The 19,923-nt window shown below is 48.2% G+C and overlaps 1 protein-coding gene across 5 annotated transcripts in view; it reads right to left on the bottom strand.

The window, feature by feature from the left end:
* Positions 1-16,123, bottom strand: part of CMTM7 (CKLF like MARVEL transmembrane domain containing 7) — a 50,733-nt gene extending 34,610 nt beyond the window's left edge. For all 5 annotated transcript variants that reach the window (XM_049629908.1, XM_049629909.1, XM_049629907.1 and 2 more), the window contains exon 1: positions 15,619-16,123. In XM_049629908.1, coding sequence (XP_049485865.1) covers positions 15,619-15,807 — 189 coding nt within the window. In that variant the 5' untranslated portion in view covers positions 15,808-16,123. The remainder of the gene's footprint in view (positions 1-15,618) is intronic.
* Between the last annotated feature and the right edge of the window lie 3,800 nt (positions 16,124-19,923).

Here is a 19,923-nt window from a genome sequence, read left to right as displayed (position 1 = left end):
TTTCTTTTCTCCTTTTCTCTTTTCTTTTTTCTTCCTTCCTTCCTTCCTCCCTTGCTTCCTTCCTTCACCAGGACATGCAGTCCAGCTCAACGTGAACTACTATTTATTAACTTCAGATAGGAAGTGTGCAGAAGAGTCTTTTGTGAAAGCAAAACCACTAAAATCAAGATAAGGCATGCCATGGTCCGAATGTGTCTCCTTCTCCCTCTTCTGTGTCAACTATAGCCACAAAACACCGCCCTCCATACCAACTTTAATGTCCAAGGATGGGGTTCTCTGTCCTGGACTCTTTAGAAATATCAAGGTCGTGAAAGACAAGAACGTCTGTTCCAGACTGAAGGAGATTAAAGAGACAGGACAAATGAATAGAACTCATGATCCAGGATGGGACCCTAGACCAGAAAAGGGACGTTAGTGGGACAACTGGCGAAATCTAAATAAGGCTGGTAGGTTAGATAATAGTCTGGTGTTGTTCATTTCCTGATTTAGGTAACTGTACTGAAGTCATGGAAGAGAAGGTCCTTCTTAGGAAATGCACGCTGAAGAACGCTGGACAAAAAAGCATTATGCCTGCAACTTACTCTCAACTGATTCAAAGAAAAAATAATATGTACATAAATGGAAAATGATTAAACAAACATATTAAAAGGTTAACAGTTAAGAGGCGTTAAGCATCTGACTTCGGCTCAGGTCATGATCTTGCGGTTCGTGGGTTCGAGCCCCGCGTCGGGCTCTGTGTCTCCCTCTCTCTCTGCCCCTCCCCCGCTCATACTCTGTCTCTCAAAAATAAATAAACATTAAAAAAAAACTTTGGGGTGCCTGGGTGGCTCAGTCTGTTGAGTGACCGACTTTGGCTCAGGTCATGATCTCATGGTTTGTGACTTTGAGCCCCATGTCGGGCTCTGTGCTGACAGCTCAGAGCCTGGAGCCTGCTTCAGATTCTGTGTCTCCCTCTCTCTCTGCCTCTCCCCCACTCATGCTCTGTCTCTCTCTGTCTCAGAAATAAATAAACATTTAAAAAATATTTTTTTAAAAAGATTAACAGTTGAGAACCTGGGGGAAGGGTATACGGGGGGGGGGGGGTGTCTCTGTACTGCTCCTGCAAAGTTTCTATAAATCTGGAATTATTTATAAATAAAAAATACAAAAGTATATACATATATGTACATGTATATATACATATATATGTAATTTAGAGACTGAAGTCATTGGGCACTTCTACAAACATTTTTAACAATATCAACTATTTCACAAGCAGATTAGGCAGGGCTAATTCAACTGCCTTAATACATATTTGGGGGGCTGCAATATCTTTAAAGATTCTACTAGAATGCTGTAAAATTTATTTGGAATCTAATGGTTCGGGGGAACTGGGGACACATCATTCAATGCCCACAGAAAGCCAGAAGCAGCTCTTCTTTGGAATGTACTTTTCATCTTTTGTCTCTACTCCGCCATCCGACAATGACTCTCTGATGTTCTCTTCATGTTTGCTCTGTCTTTAGGGTTCTGCTTTTCTCAGCAGAAATTCAAGGACTGCTTCTCTTTTTGAATAAGCTATTAAGGAAAACGATGTACCAAAATAAAGGAGATTGAGATATAACTGTCATCCAGAACAGCAGACGATGGCCATCTCTTCTCTGAAACACTGTTCCTGCAAATGAGCCGTTGCTACTCAAAGGAGAAAATATTCAGTGTCTACGACCCACCATGTGGACGATTTCTAGAATCTGACCAAAATGGAAAGTCTTGAACGGGTTGTATCAGTTTCTTGCAGTTGTTGTAAAACACTACAATAAAGGTGGTGGCTTAGAATAACAGAAATTTCTTCTTTTACAAGTCTGTAAGTCAGAGGTCAAAATCAGTACCACTGGGCTTAAATTAAGGTGCTGGCAGGACTGCGCTCTCTCTGGTGACTTGAGGGAGAATCCATTCCTTGCTCCTTCCAGCCTCTGGCGGCTGCCCTGGTGTTCCTGGGCTCACGGCCACGTCACTGCAATCTCTGCCACATCTTCACATCACTGCTGGAGAAGGTCATCAAACAGATGTGACCACCAGCTGACCTGGGAGCTGGACCTGGGTCCTCAGAGGTCCTCACTGCCTCCCCCGTACCATCCTTGGAACTTAGGGTTCTGCTTGCCTTTCGCACTCCCAGAGGCTACTCCGAGGACCGTCTTGAGATAGTGATGCAATGTTGAGAACACCTGCACAGTGTATGGGACTGAATGCAGTTAACGCCTCTATGGAAACTTTTAAGATTTGGTGGGCATGCGCAGGAATCCATTCATCTTACTGCCGCCCAAGGCAAGCCTTGTATGTAAGTTCCCTTTGCTTATTAAATGTGCCACCTGGTTGGTCTCTCCCTGCCTTCCCACTATGAGGGACTGGTTTCAGATTACACCTGGGAAGCACCAAGAAGGTTTCAAACCAACACTCCCCATCACCTTCTCCTTGGTGGGTCTCTTTCAAAAACACCTGTCATTGGATTTAGAGACCTCCCAGGTAATTCACATCATCATTTCAAGACCCTTAACTACATCCGATAAAACCCTTTTTTCAAATAAGGCCACGTTCACAGGTTCCTGGGATTAGGATGTGGACATAGATTTTGGGGGTCATCATTCAACCCACTACAACTGGAAAGCAATTTTTCATCCCTAAACCACACTAAGACAAGTGTATGTTGAAGCAGCGATCGCATCCCTAAATACAGGATTGATGTCACCGTAAGCGGTGATAGTAAGCTTACAGTCAGCAAGGGGACCCCTATTAGACACAAGGGGTGCATATTGTGCTGCAGAGTTTCATTCTCTGCCTGAAGTGGAAGTCGGTCAACAGGACACACTGCTCAGTGACAGTGACACCTGACAAACCCTTGTAAAACCAATGTCACATTGTCAATACAAGGGTTAGTTGTGTCTCTTTTACCTTTTCCAAGTGAAACTCACAACCGTCTGTGTCAATAAGGCCTCACCTCAGAAATCAAATTTCTTTTCTCCAGGAAACTTTCTCTGTGGTTACATTCTTAAGTCCTTCCCAGGAGTTAAAACAGATAGGGTCAGGTTATTCATACTACCATGACATTGCTTCTGAGTCCCTTGTAAAAGGTTACAGAAATAATTTTGCTCCGTTATTGATTTTATTTTCCATGCAGTACACGCTGATTTGCTTTCTTCTCCCCTTGTTTCAAGGGGGAGTTAAAAAATAATGACATGACTCTTTAAGTGGACAGCAAAAAGCAACATCAAAAGTCCTGGGTGGTCTGAAAAGCTGAGCAGCCTGGCAGAGATCCAAAGGGACTGGGCAAGAATATTGATAAACCAGTTTTGCGGGTGGAAGGAGTCAGGTTTGTTAAGTCCCCAGACTGCATCCGCTTCGAGCCTCACCAGAGATCGGAAAGATGGAAGCAATTCCAATGTTCCTGAGGAACACAAGCCGGCACTCCATTGCGCGCTGCTCAACTACGCTACCTTTAACCAGGTCAATGCACCGCTGCCCAGGTACTGCAGGGGGCGCTGCTGCTAACTCCTCCCACCTGCAAACCCTGTGCCAATGATCTTCCCCTCTACAGCTACAGCTGTCTGGCTCAGAGGTCCCTGGGAGTTTATCTACTCCCTTCCCTGGTCTGTGGCCAATGAAGGGTACAAAAGCCCAGCTCCAGTGCCTCCAAACAGGGGAATCTGTGATGCCCCTCACTTTCCAGAGGTCCCTGCAAGATCAGGCTGAGGCTTAGACTTCTAAAATCCACCTTTGTCTAGCTCCTTCTCCTGCCCGCGCCTGCCTCCCTGACTCAGAAAACCATGTGCACAAGAACCCCATCTCTAGCTTTACTTCTAGGGAAGCTGATTTCAACACCCCCCCCCCCCACCACCGTGATGGATACTGGGAAATTCTAAGAAAAATGCTGGTCACACAAGTTTTGTTCCCTAGACTTCCCTGGTTCTTAGTATCTTAAAGTTAAGTGGAACTCTGAACACCCAACACTAAGTAGAGTCTTCCTCAGTCAATGGATGTGGAAGATCCCTGAAACCCTGAGGAAGAAGATCACAAGGTGTGGTCTGCAAATCTGAGTTGCAGGACAGATGAAAAATTCCCAAGATGAGGCAACACTTGGTCCGGAAATTCCATTTCTAGGGATTTTTCCTTCTGATATTCTTGTACACATTCAAAACTACGTTATGTACAAGGGCATCCACCATAGCCCTGAGAGAACAAATCATGATAAATAACCTAAATGCTGTCAGTGGGGGACTCGTTTAATAAATTATGGTAAATCCATTCTCTGTAAGGCAATGCAGCTGTTAAGGAGAATGAGAACACCTTCTGAACGGATGTGGAATTATATCCAAGATGGAAAGTTAAGTAGTGAAAGTACAGAACAGGGTGTGTAAGTATGTTCCCATCTGGGGTGAGAGGGGGGCATACACACACGGAAGCACAAAATAATTCCCGAAAGATGCACGAGAAACTGGTATCACTGGTAGCCTCCAGGGAGGGAAAGTGGAAATTGGAGGACTTTTTGTACTTTTAAAATCTTTTTTTTTTAATACAATTTATTGTCAAGTTGGCTAACATACAGAGTATACAGTGTACTTTTAAAATCTTGATCATGTTGTCTATTTTTTAAAAAGTAAACATAATTTGGGGTGCCTGGGTGGCTCAGTTGGTTAAGAGTCTGACTTCGGCTCGGGTCGGGATCTCATGGTTTGTGAGTTCAAGCCCCACATCTGTGCTGAGCTGTCAGCACAGAGCCTGGAACCTGCTTCAGATTCTGTGTCTCCCTTGCTCTCTGCTCCCCCACCCCCAACTCGTGCTCTGTCTCTCTCTCTCTCAAAAATAAACATTAAAAAAAGAAAAAAAGAAAACCCATAAACATATTTTTAGCAATTACTCAGCCATACTTTCTGTTTGGATCAGGGTTTTTATTTTTTAGAATGGCTCCGGAGGGCGGGGGCGTGGTGCCTGGGTGGCTTAGTCAATTAAGTGTCCGGCTCTTGATCTTGGCTCAGGTCATGATCTCACGTTTCATGGGTTTGAGCCCCACATCGGGCCCTGCGCTGATGGCGCGGAGCCGAGTCAGGATTCTGTCTCTCCTTCTCTCTGCCCCTCACCTGCTTGTGCTCTCTCTCTCTCAAAATAAATAAATTAATCTTAAAAAATCGTTCTGGGGGGCGCCTGGGTGGCGCAGTCGGTTAAGCGTCCGACTTCAGCCAGGTCACGATCTCGCGGTCCGTGAGTTCGAGCCCCGCGTCAGGCTCTGAGCTGATGGCTCGGAGCCTGGAGCCTGTTTCCGATTCTGTGTCTCCCTCTCTCTCTGCCCCTCCCCTGTTCATGCTCTGTCTCTCTCTGTCCCAAAAATAAATAAAAAACGTTGAAAAAAAAATTAAAAAAAAAAAAATCGTTCTGGGAGGGGACCCTGGAGGGGAACAGGATGGCTGGGAGATAGAGGCAGTTGTTACAAGCCTAGAGGCTGCAGAGAAGGCCCCGCATGTTTCCTCACCTGTAAAATCGGAATACCGACACCTAGAAAGGCTGTAATGCTGGGCGAGTTCTTGCATACCAAGCATGTGGCACAATGCCCAGAGCAAGAGCTCAACAGGTTTACTCCACAGGAATTCAATGATGTAGGGCCACAGCCCATGTACGAATTATCCGGTTTATTATAAGAATGGCAACGCACCTTCTGCCTTCTGCACTGCTGCTGCCCCATCTTTCCTTGCCAAGGAACGGCCACAAGAGTGCCAGATCTGATGCAGGATACATGGGCTTCTGTGGGTGCAAGAGTATGTACCGCTGTGTAACAAATGACCACAAACTAAGTAGCTTAAAAGAACACTTAGGCTCCCAGGCGAGAGTCCTCTGCTCTAGGTCTCAAAAGGCTGCAGCCATGATGTTGGCCAGGTTGGGGTTTTATCTGAGGCCTGGGGTCCTCTTCCGAGGTCACATGATTGTTGGCGGATTTTAGTTCCCTGCTGAAACAGAGGTCTTTGGTTTTTTGTTCTTCTGGCCGTCTGCTGAGGGCTGCTCTTAGATTCCAGACACAGCCCATAGGTGCTGGGCAGGTGACCCTCTGCCAGGCTCTCGCCCAACTCCCTCAGCAGAGTTTACTTCTCAGGGCCAGCAGGAGAATCTCCCTTTTTGGGAAGGACCCAGTACCTCCTTTAAGGACTTTCACATGACTAAGTCAGGCCTACCTGGAGATGATCTCCTTTTGATTAACTTGGAATCAACTGATTTAGGACATTAATTACATCTGCAACATCCATTCACCTAGGCATCTGACATGACATAACCACGGGAATAACATCCATCACCTTTGCTATACTCTCTTGGCTAGCAGCAAGTCACAGGGCCGTCCCACGCTCAAGAGGAAGGAATTACACAAGGTTGTGACTCGCTAGGGGTCACCCTATGGCACGTCTGCCACAGTGGGCTAGCCTGGGGGGTCTGCTCACCCCACATGGAGAGATGGCACACCACCATAGAAAGGCTAGGCCTTGGCCTTACCCGGGTTCGAATGCTGGCTCCAGAATTTAATGGGTATTTTCAACGTTGGGCAAGTTACAAAACCTCTCAGCCTCCGTTCAACCAAAAAAAAAAAAATGGAAGATAAGTAATACAGAGCCACTAACAGGGTTAAAAGCACGTAAAATTGCCTGACACAGTAGAGCAGGTACTCGCACCTTAGTTCCCCTCTGTTCCCAACCCTTCCAGGAGGAACTTGTGACTTAACAAACGAGAGTAGTAACAATGGTTTCCTCTTAAGCCTTCCAGCAGCCCTGTGGGTAACATGTGAATATGCTTTCTAAAATACTATACACACACTGTCCAATACCCCAGTGAGGGGTTTTCCCTTGTCTGGCCGATTTCATCTCTGGCAAAGGGTGAAACCATCTCTACGTACCCGCTGTTGCTTCTCACAGCACCTCCTTTCAGATCGGCCACAGCCTGCCCACCAACGAGAAGCCAAATGGATAAATTATGATACAACCAAACAAAGGACTCGGATGCAGGTATCACATCGCTTTCAAACAGGTTTAATGACAAAGGAAAATACTCATGGTGTATTGACATTGAAAAAGAAAGGACCGCAAATTGTCCTTTGATGAGCTCAACATCTGGACTCAAGCTGCCTGGTTCCAAAACCCAGCTTCACTCTTTATGGCTATGACTTTGGGCAAGTTACCTAACTTCCCCGTGCCTCAGTTTCCTCATCTATAGAATGCAGATAATGACAGGACCTACTTATCATGGGGATGAAATGAGGTAACACATGTAGAACATCGAGCCCCGTGGCTGCTACCTAAGGAAGTCAATGAGTGATAAATGCTATTATTATTATTATTATTAAACTACCACTTTTATCATTGGGGAGGAAAAGTTAAAAAAAGACTTCCTCAGGGGAGCCTGGGTGGCTCAGTCGGTTAAGCATCCAGCTTCAGCTCAGGTCATGATCTGATGGTTCATGAGTTTGAGCCCTGCATCAGGCTCTGCACTGACAGTGTGGAGTCTGTTTGAGACTCTTTCTCTGCCCCTCCCCCGCTCGTGTTCTCCCCCACCCCTCAAAATAAATAAACTTTAAAAAAAAAGGCTTCTTCATAAACAATTACTAGCATTGCTGCTGAATAAAGAAAACCTATGAGGAAAAGTGAGTAAATACACATTGAGGTCACACGATAGTTCTCAGCAGGTTCCAATTTACTCTGTACCTGAAAGCATTCAATTAATTACTTTTTCCTGCCTTCCCATCCCCTTCTGAAGGAACTGCGTTTTCTCTATCTTTAAAAATTTGGAGAATACCGCTCTTTCACAGCAATCCTTTCTGTGGGTAATATGTGGAAACCACTTTACAGAAAATTTCTCCTCCTCTATCAATCCACCTATCCTTCTAGCTATCTAAAGAAGGAAATAAAACAAACAAACAAACAAACAAGAGTGTGGCCGCTCCAGGAAAAGGAAGGGTCATGTCATCATCACTGCTGATTAAAACACAAGCCAGCTGAACTCCGTTTTCTGCAGGGGCTGAGTAGCTCCTCTGTTCCTGATTTCCACCAGGGAGCTGGGGTGGGCCGCGGTGGTGGGGAGAGATTCCTTCCTGTCCTCCTTTCCTCCAGGAAGCCCCTGGGGCTGAAGAACCGGCAGCCAGGACCTGGCTCTGGGCCAGGCCACCGATGCCAGGAGTTGCCGAGGCCCCAGCGAGGAACGCCAGAGAGTGAGCAGCCGGCGAGGGCGACACTGAGCCAAACTGGTGACAAAGACGGCGAGCATGTGGCAGGCGGCGGGTCAGAGGGAGGCTCCCGTGGGCAGCACGCCTGGGCCAGCGCGGGGAAGGCAGATGGCAGGGGGAGGAAACAGATGGGCGTCCAGTGGCGCTGGGCAGGAAGCCTGAGAATGGGGGGTGGGGGCGGGGGCGGGGAGGAAGGGAGCAGAGAAGCCCTTTCCTGACACATCGATGTAACTAAATACGCCGACCCACACAGGGAGTCCCCCGCGTGAGGCCCAGGATTGCCGTGGAGGGTCTGGAATGCCCACTGTGACGTCCGGAACCTGTGCGACTCCCGCGGGACCGCACGCACGCACCCACTCATGCTCCCCAGTGGCCTTCATCAGCACCGTCTCCTTTGGCCGCCGGTTCCCAATCCGGGGGCAGGTGGTTTTTAGGGGGCTCTGGAGGGGAATTCTTGCCAGTAGTTAAGAAATCTACATACTCTGCAGCCTGAATAAATAGGTGTGGTAAGATCATTCTTCAAATTTATGCATATGCTGGTCCCATTACTTAAATACAAGTGCATTTAAAAGCACTACAGAATCCGGGCGCCTGGGTGGCTCAGTCCGTTCAGCGTCCGACTTCGGGTCAGGTCATGATCTCACGGGCAGTGAGTTCGAGCCCCGCGACGGGCTCTGTGCTGACAGCTCAGAGCCTGGAGCCTGTTTCAGTTCTGTGTCTCCCTCTCTCTGACCCTCCCCCGTTCATGTTCTGTCCCTCTCTGTCTCAAAAATAAATAAAAAAAATTTAAAAGCACTACAGAATCTTCTAGCCCATCCATGTCATTGTTCCTTTTCCAAACCATCAGACACCAAAAATACTATCACCACTTAAAATATTACCATCACATTCGGCTCCTGGAAATTTCTGGATGATAAAGGGACATCCAATAATTTCTAGATATTAAAATGTTCAGATAATTGTTTAATGTCACCATGCTCTGAAGGGCAAGAAGCACTTCCATTTCCTCTCTGTAAAAGGTCACTGCCATTTATCCTGAGGGAGAATTTACGGATTTGTACACCAGGATGTCTCTACAAGGAAGTTCACCACAGACTTTTCCTGCATCGACAGAATCGGGAGCTTTTTAAGCCACAAAAAGCGGGAGGGGGCTGGTCACACAGACAATAGTACACCTATGACTGACTACAACAATGCTGTTAAAAACCAAATCGCACGGGGCACCTGGATGGTTCAGTCCATTAACTTCAGCTGAAGTCATGACCTCACGGTTTGTGAGTTCGAGCCCCGTGTGGGGCTCTGTGCTGACAGCTCAGAGCCTGGAGCCTGCTTCAGATTCTGTGTGTGTGTGTGTGTGTGTGTGTGTGTGTGTGTGTGCGCGCGCATCTCTCTGCCCCTCCCCCACTCGCACTCTCTCTCAAAAATAAACATAAAACAACAAATTGCAGGCAATCATTAAGTGACACGAGAAAGCATTCATCACATTTATGCAAAAAAAATTTTTTACAAAATAGGTACAGATCATCCTAATTTTCTAAACAGAAAAAAAAATAGAACAACCTCAAATTGTACACGTCTACTATGAAACTGCATAAAATCTTTCTTAAAACACTAATCTTGGAAAACAGAGAGTCTACTACTTTCTTTTTTGTGTTTCCCCCAATTTAATGAGCAAGCATTACTTGTGTCATCGGGAATAAACCCCATAACTTGTTATGTTTTATTGTAGTTTCCTGTTCTTGGATCAGCTTTGGGTTGGGAGTGAAAGAATCTTGGCAGTGAGGTCCCTTGCTGCCTTTAACCCTCCGGCTTCCAGGAAGCAGGACATGGGTGTGCAGATTGCATTTGGGACCCAAATCTGGTGCTCTCCCCTGCTACACAGACCTAAAGCAGAACAAAGAGGGGTGGATCGTTCTGGGTTATGCTGGGTCATTCTCCACGCATAAGTCTATTCACGGCTATACCAGAGGCTGAGCTCCCCCGCAGTCCAATTCTATTTGGTAACTGGGCTGTGAATTTCCAGAGTGAAGTCCACAGTTGCCCCAGCCTGCTAGAGGGTATTTAGAATGCTCTCTCATGCCAGAAAACTTAGTGTGCTCTCCCCAGATTCACACACCCACTCAGCTTCCACCCAGCCTGCGTAGTAGGCTCCTTTAATCTTATTTCAGATAAAACATCTCTTTAGGATACTAAATATTTGCAATGCCGTCATGACTATCCCGAAATGAGTAAAATGTACACATAAAATGATCCTAATCCTGGACAACCAAAAAGGAGTTTCCATCAAGTTCCAAAATAACCTCTAGGGGGCAGTACAGCCCTGGTTTGAAACCCACTTCAACAGCGATCGCGACGTGATGCCTCCCTGATATTCTTAGATTAAGGATCGTAGGATGATCTGGCAGGCCTTGCATATTTCTCGTCTCACGCAAACCACTTCCACCTTTGTTCCCTCCCCTCCAACCACAGCAATACTCCTTTCTCTAGACTCAGAGTCATGGTCTGTGCTTTTCCTTCTTCTGGTAATGCCGTTCCCTCATCCTTCAAATACCCCTTCCTCCGAGAAGCCCCTCCTCATCTCCCAGACAGGTCAGACTCCTAGTTATAATTCTCTTTGATACTGAGTGCCTCTTTTTCAGAGCTTTTGTCCCAGTTTATGGTTATAGATTTATAATCATTTTATTAATGTTTATTTTCCTATTTGAGTGTTAGGAGGAGGACAGGGGCTGATCTGCCTTATTTATTTGCTCTTCTTTCCACAGTATTCTAGCATACACTAGGTGCTCAAATATTTGCTGAGTAAATGACTGGAACTTCTGGAAGACATTTAAGTTTCCATCTTTGCTGCTTGTGAAACCACATTCCGATCCTCCTTCCATATGGTTCTGCAAATGTCACAGTCCTTGATTCCCTGCACAGGCAGAAAGTTGTCTAGTTAACTGCTGTATTCCGCACGCCTCACATGAGAACACAGCAGATTTCTAATAAAAGAGATGACACCTCTTTCTAGACGTCAGGGGTACAGAGGTTAATAACTGCCCAAGGACTGACTCACATCCTGCTGTATTTTCTTCCATTCCACCACCCCCAACATATCCCTTGTCTCCAACTTAAACATGCTGAATAAAGGCAGTAGAGAGGGAATAGGGTGCTCCTGACCTCACAAACCCATACTCCTCTCTCCAGATTCAACTCAAATGTAACCTTTATCTTCAAGCCTCCCCGCTTCCTTCCTAAGTGTAGGCAACCATCAGAGCTTTTACCTCCCAACCAGTCAGTTCTGGGACTTGTCTGTCGCCTCAATGAAACCACAGACTTTCTTGAGGGCAAGGGCTTTGTCACAGCCTCCTGCTTCTGCAGAAATGAATCTGCGGAACGAACGAACTGACGAGGAACGTTGGCGAGGTCACATACAGGAGCACCCGGACCCCTTCACCTTAGGGCCCCTGCCCGCCCCCGACAAGGCTCTTCAGCTCAGATTCTGTGAGGTCGGCAGGTGGACGCTCCTTCCTGTAGTGGCGGATACGGGGAGACACCAGGGGGATTTCCTATAGCCGTGGCCCTCCCACACCCAGTGGCTTCATGCAGAGTACCCCGCTCCAAACTCTCCCTAGATCTATTTCTTTTTAACAGCTTTCCTGAGACTCAATCCACACATTTGAGGTGGATGATTCAATGGTTTTCAGTATACTCACAGGGCTGTGCAACCATCACCATAATCCGTTTTAGAACGTTCTCACCAACCCAAAAAGAAACCACCTACCTCTCAGCAGCCGCTTCCCAAAGCTCCCAAACTCCCCAGCTCTAAACCACTAATCTACTTTCCGTCTCTATCAACTTGCCTGTTCTGGACATCCCATGTTAAGCGGAATCATACAATATGCGGTCTTTTGTGCCCGGCTTCTTCCACTTAGCATGTTTTCAAGGATCATCCATGTTGTCCGTTCCTTTTCCTGCTAGTATTCCATCCTATGAATAGACCACGGTGTTTTTTCATCCCTTCATCAGCTTACGGACATTTGGGTTGTTTTCACTTTCTGGCTATTATCAAGGATGCTGCCATGAACCTCTCCGTACAAGTTTGTGTGTGGACGTGTGTCTTTACTTCTCTTGAGTATATACCCCGGAGCAGAAATGTTGGATCACATGGCACCTCCATGTTTAACAGTCTGAGTAGCTGCCAGACTGTTCGCCAAAGCGTCTGCACCATTTTACATTCCCAGCAGCCAACTGGCAACATATGAGGGTTCGGATTTCCTCACATCCTCTACGTCATACTTATTAGTATGGTGGCTTATTAGCATGTCTTTTCTCTTGTTGCCATCAGACTGGGTGTGAAGTGGTATTTCACTGTGGCATCGATTTCCCCAGATCTGTTAACAAGCAATAACTGTGCGGGGCTGGCCCCACCTCTGCCGCTGACAGCTGTGTGACCTTTACTAGTTTAACCTTTCAGTCAGTTTCCTCTTTGTCAAAACATGGTACTTCGCTGGATTCTTACAAACAGTTAATGGCACATACATGGTATATAGTGTAGAATCCCTAGTGTATTATTAAGTAGTAGGACCCCCCAAAAATATAGCTATTAACAACAACAAAGAAACACAGTTCTCTAGGGCCGAAAACTGTGACGGTCTCTGGTCTAAAGAAGAAGACCAAAGAAAGTCAACTATCGTGGCCACGGGATTATAAACATTCACGCAAGTGATGTGTCAGGTCCCAACATTCACTGAGAACTCGCTGTCCTCCTATTTTCTCTCCTCAGGTTCTGGTAGTGGTGGAGATTCAAAGCAAGATTCAAAGCAAAGAAAGGAAGTTGTTCTCAAAGAGAACAGCCTTTTCAATGGTTTCTTAAAGTAGTACGTTGACAGGTCTGTTGAGCAGACCATGAGGAAAACACTTTACGGGAGGTGTAGGACATGAAGGTCAGCCTACTCAGGATGCAAGTGAGACACCAAGAGTCAAAATCAGAGACCCATGGATACGGTGTCCAATTGTGGCACCACCTCAGCTGCCATCTGCCCTTCCCCTGGTGGTGTTAACTCTTGACCCTGCACGCGTGTTCCAGCAAAGAAGACAAGAGAACATCAGAAGTCTACACAGGCACCCCAGAAGAGAGGAAGAGGAGGAGAATGGGGAAGAGTGAGACAAGAGGCCCAGCTAGACAACCCTAAATAGTCTCTCTATTGTAACAGGACCACCCTGCAAGGGCAAGTTTACTTTCAAGGGGTCTGTTCAAACCAGCCTGCAATCACCGGGGATCTCCAGGGGAGGAAGCAAGCATAAGAATCCGGCGAAGAAGGTTTTAAAAGAGGCAGAGAAGCATCTCTCCAAGTCTTTGTTCTCTTCTACGGAACAACAGGCCCCATGACTGTCACCTGCAACCTGGCATAAGGGCCACAGGCAAGAGCCTAGTTGAGGAGCTCACAATGAAATGGAACTTTCTCTTCTCCACAGACATTATGCCCCAAACTCATGGACCAACATGGAGCCTTCTTAACCCCATTACCTTTGTCCATCAAACTCGTGGACCAGATGAAGGGTTTGATCCCAATTTTTGTCCACTGAACTCATTATTGATTCATGGTATCTCTTCCAGTGCCGCATTAGGGTCTGTCTCGCCCCACCCATCTTTTAAGAACGAAGAGGTAGGCTGGTCCCCTCTATTTAGCTGATTAGAGGTCTTACCGTGAGCCAAAACATGTCTTGCTCAAAATCAACACTGCTCAGAACAATTTGTTGTTGTTATTAGTAGTAGCTAATACTTCCTAATTTGGGGTCCATCTAGACACCTTTCTTAGAGAAAAGGGAACTCAGTCCCCCTCCCTTCAGATCTGGCCCAAGCAGGAAATGACAGCCCTCTGTACACACACCAGAATACCAGTGGTATGGATTCAAGGGCAGCTCTCACTCTGTGTCCAGCCCCACCTTAGCAGACGCCAGCTTCTGGATGCGTAACCTTGTTCGTATTCCCACATCCCTTTGTCCACATCCCTGTTCAAAACTACCCCCCCCCCCCCCCACAACTCTTGCTGCAAACATTACGAGTGGAGTCACAAACAGCCCAACCTAGTTTCAAAACATATTAAACAAATGGGAAAGGTGTTTAAGATGAAATTTTGTTTAAAGAAGAAATGGGAAAAAAGAAAAGAGTGGGGAACAAGAGAACAGACCAGACAATATCAACTTTGGTGGAAGGTTCCTGTCACTGCACTGGTCATACTCAGACCTCAGAACCTCCAGCCTGCCTACTTATCTCCACAGGTGACTCTGGCTCCCTCAGTGAGTTGCAGTAATACCCCCCCCCCCCCCCACACACACAGTTTTGCTTTCTGTGAGTTAGGTTACCCACAGCCAACCATAGTCCTGAAGCAGATGGCCCTCTGCTCTGCTGATTAATCAGAAGATCAACAGCAGCCTAATGCGATGTCACAATGCCTACATCATTCATCTAGCTTGATCTCATCGGGCAGGCATTTCAATCATGTCACATCATCACAAAAAGGGTGATTACAGGACAGTAAGGCATTTCGAGAGAGACCACATTCACATACTTTTTTATTACAGTATATTGCTATAATTGTTCTATTTCACTACTAGTCATTGTTATTAACCTCCTACTATGCCTAATTGATAAATTAAACTTTATCATAAGTATGTATATATAGGGGGAAAAAACAGGAAAGACAGGGTTGGATACTTCCTACAGTTAGTAGGGAGACTAGTGCGCAGGCTCCACAGAAAAGACGTTCCCCATTGATCCTCCGCCTTCCGGCAGACCCCCTAGACATGGAGGCTCCCTTGAACTTGAGAGGTCAGGGGTCCAGAACAGTTGCCCGGAGGGTCCCAATTCCTCTTGCCTACCATGGAACTGAGAACTTCGGACCTCCTCCTCTCTGTGAAACTGCGCCCTGTGCAGTGGAGCCCTGTGCCCTGGGGTGGGAGGAAGAGGAGGCCTCCAGGGGGAGAAGGTCGGGTTGCGCCGCCTCAGCGCGCCGCCCGGGCCCCTCTTCCACCCCCGGCTCGGGTGCGAAGCGGCGCGGCCCAGAGAAGAGGAAGGAAGACGAAAAGCAACTTTTGCCTGGGGTTTCTGTCGGAAAGCGGGTCGGGGCCCGCAGAGGGGTGGGTGGAAAAACTTGGGACCTTTGGAGATACGGGTCCGCGGGAGCAACGGTGGCGCCGGGGCTGAGTTCCAGGGCCCGCGCAGCGCAAGCAACTTTCCGAAGCCCTCCCCGAACTTGCCGGTGGCGGCGCAGTCCCCCGCCCCGCCCGCGGCGCGATGCTCCGGCGGGCCCCGCCCGGCTCCCGCCGCCCGGCGCGCCACCTCCCGGGTCCCCTTCCCGCCCGGCCTCTCCAGGAGCCCCCGGCCCCGCGCCCCGGGCCTCTCTTACCATCTGCGCCACTTTCAGCAGGGCCCCATAAGTGCGGGGGTAGACGGGGTCCAGCGGCCCCTCCGAGGGCCTCGCGCCGGGCTGCCCGGCGCCGGCCCCGGACCCGCCACCGCTGCTGCACGTGGTGCGGACGAGCCCGGCTCCCTGCGACCCCGCGCCGCCCCTACCCGCCGGCAGCCTCCCCTGCATGGCCCACCGGCCAGAATAGCGGGGCGGGCCGGGGGCGGGGCCGGGGCGGGGCCCGGGCGTGCGGTCGCGGGGCACCGGTGGGGGCGGGGCGCAGGCGTCCGGGGCCCGTGCGGGGACCCCGGTCCGGCCGGACTCGGGCGGGGGAGGGGCTGTCCGGCGCTTTCCGGGGAGGCAGCGGCCTTCCTGCCCTCGGCGCCGCGCGGAAGTTGGACTGGAGGGCGCGGGCCGACGGCGCAGAGGCCCTTGCGGAGCGGGGCCACAGCTGGGTCTGAGCCTCCTGGGGTTTCGTGTGGGTGCGGCCGCGTGTGCTAAGAGTACTTGACTGAGGTATGGCTCACACACACTAAAATGCCCGAACCCCGCGGGCTCCGCTCCATTAATTTTCCCGTATGTGTGCACCTGCGTAACCACCACCCGATCGCTAGTACCCCCCCAAAGATCTCTCGTGCTTCTTCCCAATCTGCCTTCCTCCGTCGCACCCCTTTAGCCCCAAGCCTCAGGCAGCCACAATATTCTCCTGCCACTATGGGTTTGTTTTGCCTGTTTTTGGACTTGCTCTACTTGAAATAGGACTGAATATTCTCATTTGTGTCCGGCTTTTTTTCACTAAACACAGTGCATTTGAGATCTTCCTGTTATACCTAATAAAACTATGGTGAATATTCAGGTAAAAGTGTGTGTGTGTGTGTGTGTGTGTGTGTGTGCGCGCGCGCGCGCGTGCGTTCACATAAGCACTCCTTTCTCTAGGGTAAATACCTATGAGAGGATTTACTGGGTCACAGATGAGCCTACATTTACTTCCTTTAAACGCCCTGAAACAGGAGCGTCTGGGTGGCCCAGTCGGTTGAGGGTCCGACTCAGGTCATAATCTCACCCTCAATGAGTTCGAGCCCCGCATCGGGCTCTGTGCTAACAGCTCAGAGCCTGGAGCCTGCTTCGGATTCTCTGTCTCCCTCTCGCTCTGCCGCTAACCCACTCACTTTCTGTCTCTGTCTCTCTCAAAAATAAATAAACATAAAAAAAAAAAAAAGCTGTGAAACAGATATTCAAGTGACATGCTATGTTGCCCCCCTTCTGTATTATTTTTTGAATGAAGACAGGCCCAAACGGGGCTACGGCAGAGAGATAGGTTATCAATGTTCCCTTTGAACAGAGTGTCCCTGTGGCCTAACTTCTAACTTCGTTTGTAAATAACACCAAAACAAATCTGCCTCTCAGAGATTTCTAGGAGGCCGGTGCCGTCCTGTTAGAAGACTGTCATCAGTGTGGCAAAGTCCTGATAATTCGAGAATGTGGAGATAATCGCACAGTCTCTAGTTTGACCAGTCTCCCAGGTGAATCTAACAAACACTCAAGGCTGAGAACCAGTCATTGCCAAAGCTGAGGCATTTGGTGATTCATTACCCTATTTCTTCTACTTTTGTGTACATCTGATAATTTTCATGACCAAAAAAAAATTTAACTCCAATGTCTGTCTGCTTTTTAGACAATAGTCACAGTACCTGCTACCTCTAATTCTTTCTCCATAAAACAAAGATAAGTGTACCTAGGAGCTGCTGTGACACTGCGACAGGGCACAGGCATTCTGTAACATTCCCAGCTCTATGCCCACAGGCATAAAGTTGGTATTGTGTATCGTTTTTTATGCAGATTTACATTTTTCATTCCTGTCCTTTTACAAGGCTTCAGAACTTACAATAGAGATGATAGCGGGTCTTTATTGGAGCGAAGGTTTCAGGGAAGCACAAAAACCTAGCACTGGATAATTTCTCCTCCTCTGAGGGGCCTTCATCCAATTCTCTAGCAATCTTCTAAATCAGTGATTTTCAATGTATTGTCTCTAGACCAGCGGCACCAGCAACACCGGGGAACTTGTGAGAAATGCAAATTCTTGGGCCCCAACCAGGACTGCTGAATCAGAAGAAACTCTGGGGGTGAGGCTCAGCAATCTGTGTTTTGACAAGTTGTTCCCCCCCGCCCCCCGCCCCTCACCACCTCCCACATGATTCAGACGCATGCTGAAGTTTGAGAACCTCTGTCATTTCCTGAGTCTACTAAGAGTTGAGGCTGCTGCGTTTCTCTGACTATCGGCTAATGTGCCATCCAGTCCAGACAGGGAAATATTCGCTGCTGGTGGCCACACTGTTAATCACTTCATCATGAACACTTAAGAGCTTGAGCAAGATGCCTGGCAGCACAAGGGCCGTGTGCTGGCCTGGTGGGCAAGAAAAGGCCCCACAGACCAGACCTGCCGTCAAGGATGCTGAGATTTCTACACAGGCGTGAGGCCTTCTTGGTGTGATGGACTGCCCCTTGGAGGGGCAAAGGACTCCATAACCCCCTTGAAAGACTTCACACTCTAAGAGAAAGTCAGCCAGATGCATGGTCTCCAAGCAGCTGGTGAAAATTTAAGAATTTCCAAGTTCTTCTCTGTTCACCTACCCTGAAGGAGTATAGGTTCCAAGGCTTCAATTAGAGTGTCACCGTCTGACTATAACTCATTTACACCAATGTAATTATGATGATATCTCAGTTCAGATAGAATGAAAGAATATAATGAGAGTTGATTCTGTATTAGTCAGTATTTTGGCTTGCAAGTGATAGAAACTAAACTCAAGCAAAAAAGAATTCATTGGCTTGTGTGACTGCGGTATGCAGACAAAAAACCTATCGCAGGCACAGGCCAATACAGGTGCTCAAATCAGGCACAGTCAGAACTTATTTTCTTTTGGTTCTGGAGGCTGGAAGTCCAAGATCGAGGTGCCATCAGGGTTGATTTCTGGTGAGGCCTCTCTTCCTGGCTTGGAGACAGCCACCTTCACACTGTGTCCTCACATGGTCTTTCCTCTGTGCATGGAAACGGGGTGAGAGAGAGAGTTGGCGCGGGGCGGGGCGGGGGGAAGGGGGTATGGTGTCTCTTCCTCTTCTTGTAAGAATACCGGCCTTAATGGGATTAGGGTCCCACCTAATTATCTTAATTATCTTCCGGCCCCATCTCCAAATACAGTCACATTGGGGGCTAGGGTTTCAACATATGAATTTTGGGGGCACATAATTCAGTCCATAACCGGCCCTCTGATTGGTCCAAATATGGGCCATGTTTCCTTTAAACAATCATTATGTCCCGGGGGGTAGATATTTTTATTAGGCCAATTTCTACCTACCCATATAGCTTTGTGTGGGTGGTTCTCCAGAACCACAGGAACTGAGTTGGGGAGGGGTGATTCCCAAAAGGAAAATCAGGGTGCAGGTCCCTGAAAGGGGAGTGAATATTAGGCAGTCTTACGGACTGAATGTTTGTGTCCCCCACAAATTCAAATGTTGAAGCTCTACCCTCCAATGTTTTGGTATTTGGAGATGGGACCTTAGGGAGGTAATTAGGGTTGGATGAGATCATGAGGGATTAGTGCCCATGGCATTAATGGCCTTATAAGAAACACCACAGAGCTCTTTCCCCCCCCTCTTCCATGTGAAGACACGGCAAGAAGGCTGCTACCTCCAAGCCAGGAAAAGAGCTCTCACCAGAAACGGAACTGGCTGGCACCTTGATCATGGACTTTCAAGGCTGTGGGAAAATAGATGTATGTTGTTTAAGGCACCAAGTTTAAGGTGTTTTGTTATGGCAGCCCAACCTAAGACAGAAGGGCAAAAGCATCAATGTCCATGACCCTTTTCTAGTACCTGCCTTTTAAATCCTTTTCCAGTGAAGTTTTAGAAGTTTCTCAGGCTCTGAGAACCAGCCAGACTCTCCAGTCCTTCTGAGGAACATCAGCCTCCTGTGAGTGGACCAGGATGGCCCTAGAGCCAGAAGTAGCCCACCAAGGACTCAGCCAGCAGCATTTGGAACAGCCTGACATGAGAGCTTAGCCCAACAGAAGCCCATCAGATCCCTTCTGTTGAGGAGTCTGACTTGGAGGCGCTGGGAGGGGTCAGCAGTTGGCACGTGGAGGCAGCAGAAGCCAGAGGACACCGAGAAGGTGGAAGCTGTAGGCTGGAACTACGGAGACTTGAGTGGAACAGAGTGGCTGAAACCCAGCGGATCAAGAGCAGTGTGTGCTCACCACTGAGGACCAACAAGAAACCTGGTCCTTGGAGCTGGGCAGGAAACCTCTGCCT

This window comes from Panthera uncia, chromosome C2 (assembly GCF_023721935.1).
Source record: "Panthera uncia isolate 11264 chromosome C2, Puncia_PCG_1.0, whole genome shotgun sequence".
Classification (NCBI taxonomy): domain Eukaryota; kingdom Metazoa; phylum Chordata; class Mammalia; order Carnivora; family Felidae; genus Panthera; species Panthera uncia.
Note: the sequence above shows the minus strand (reverse complement) of the source record. Positions and strands in the feature narration are given on the sequence as shown.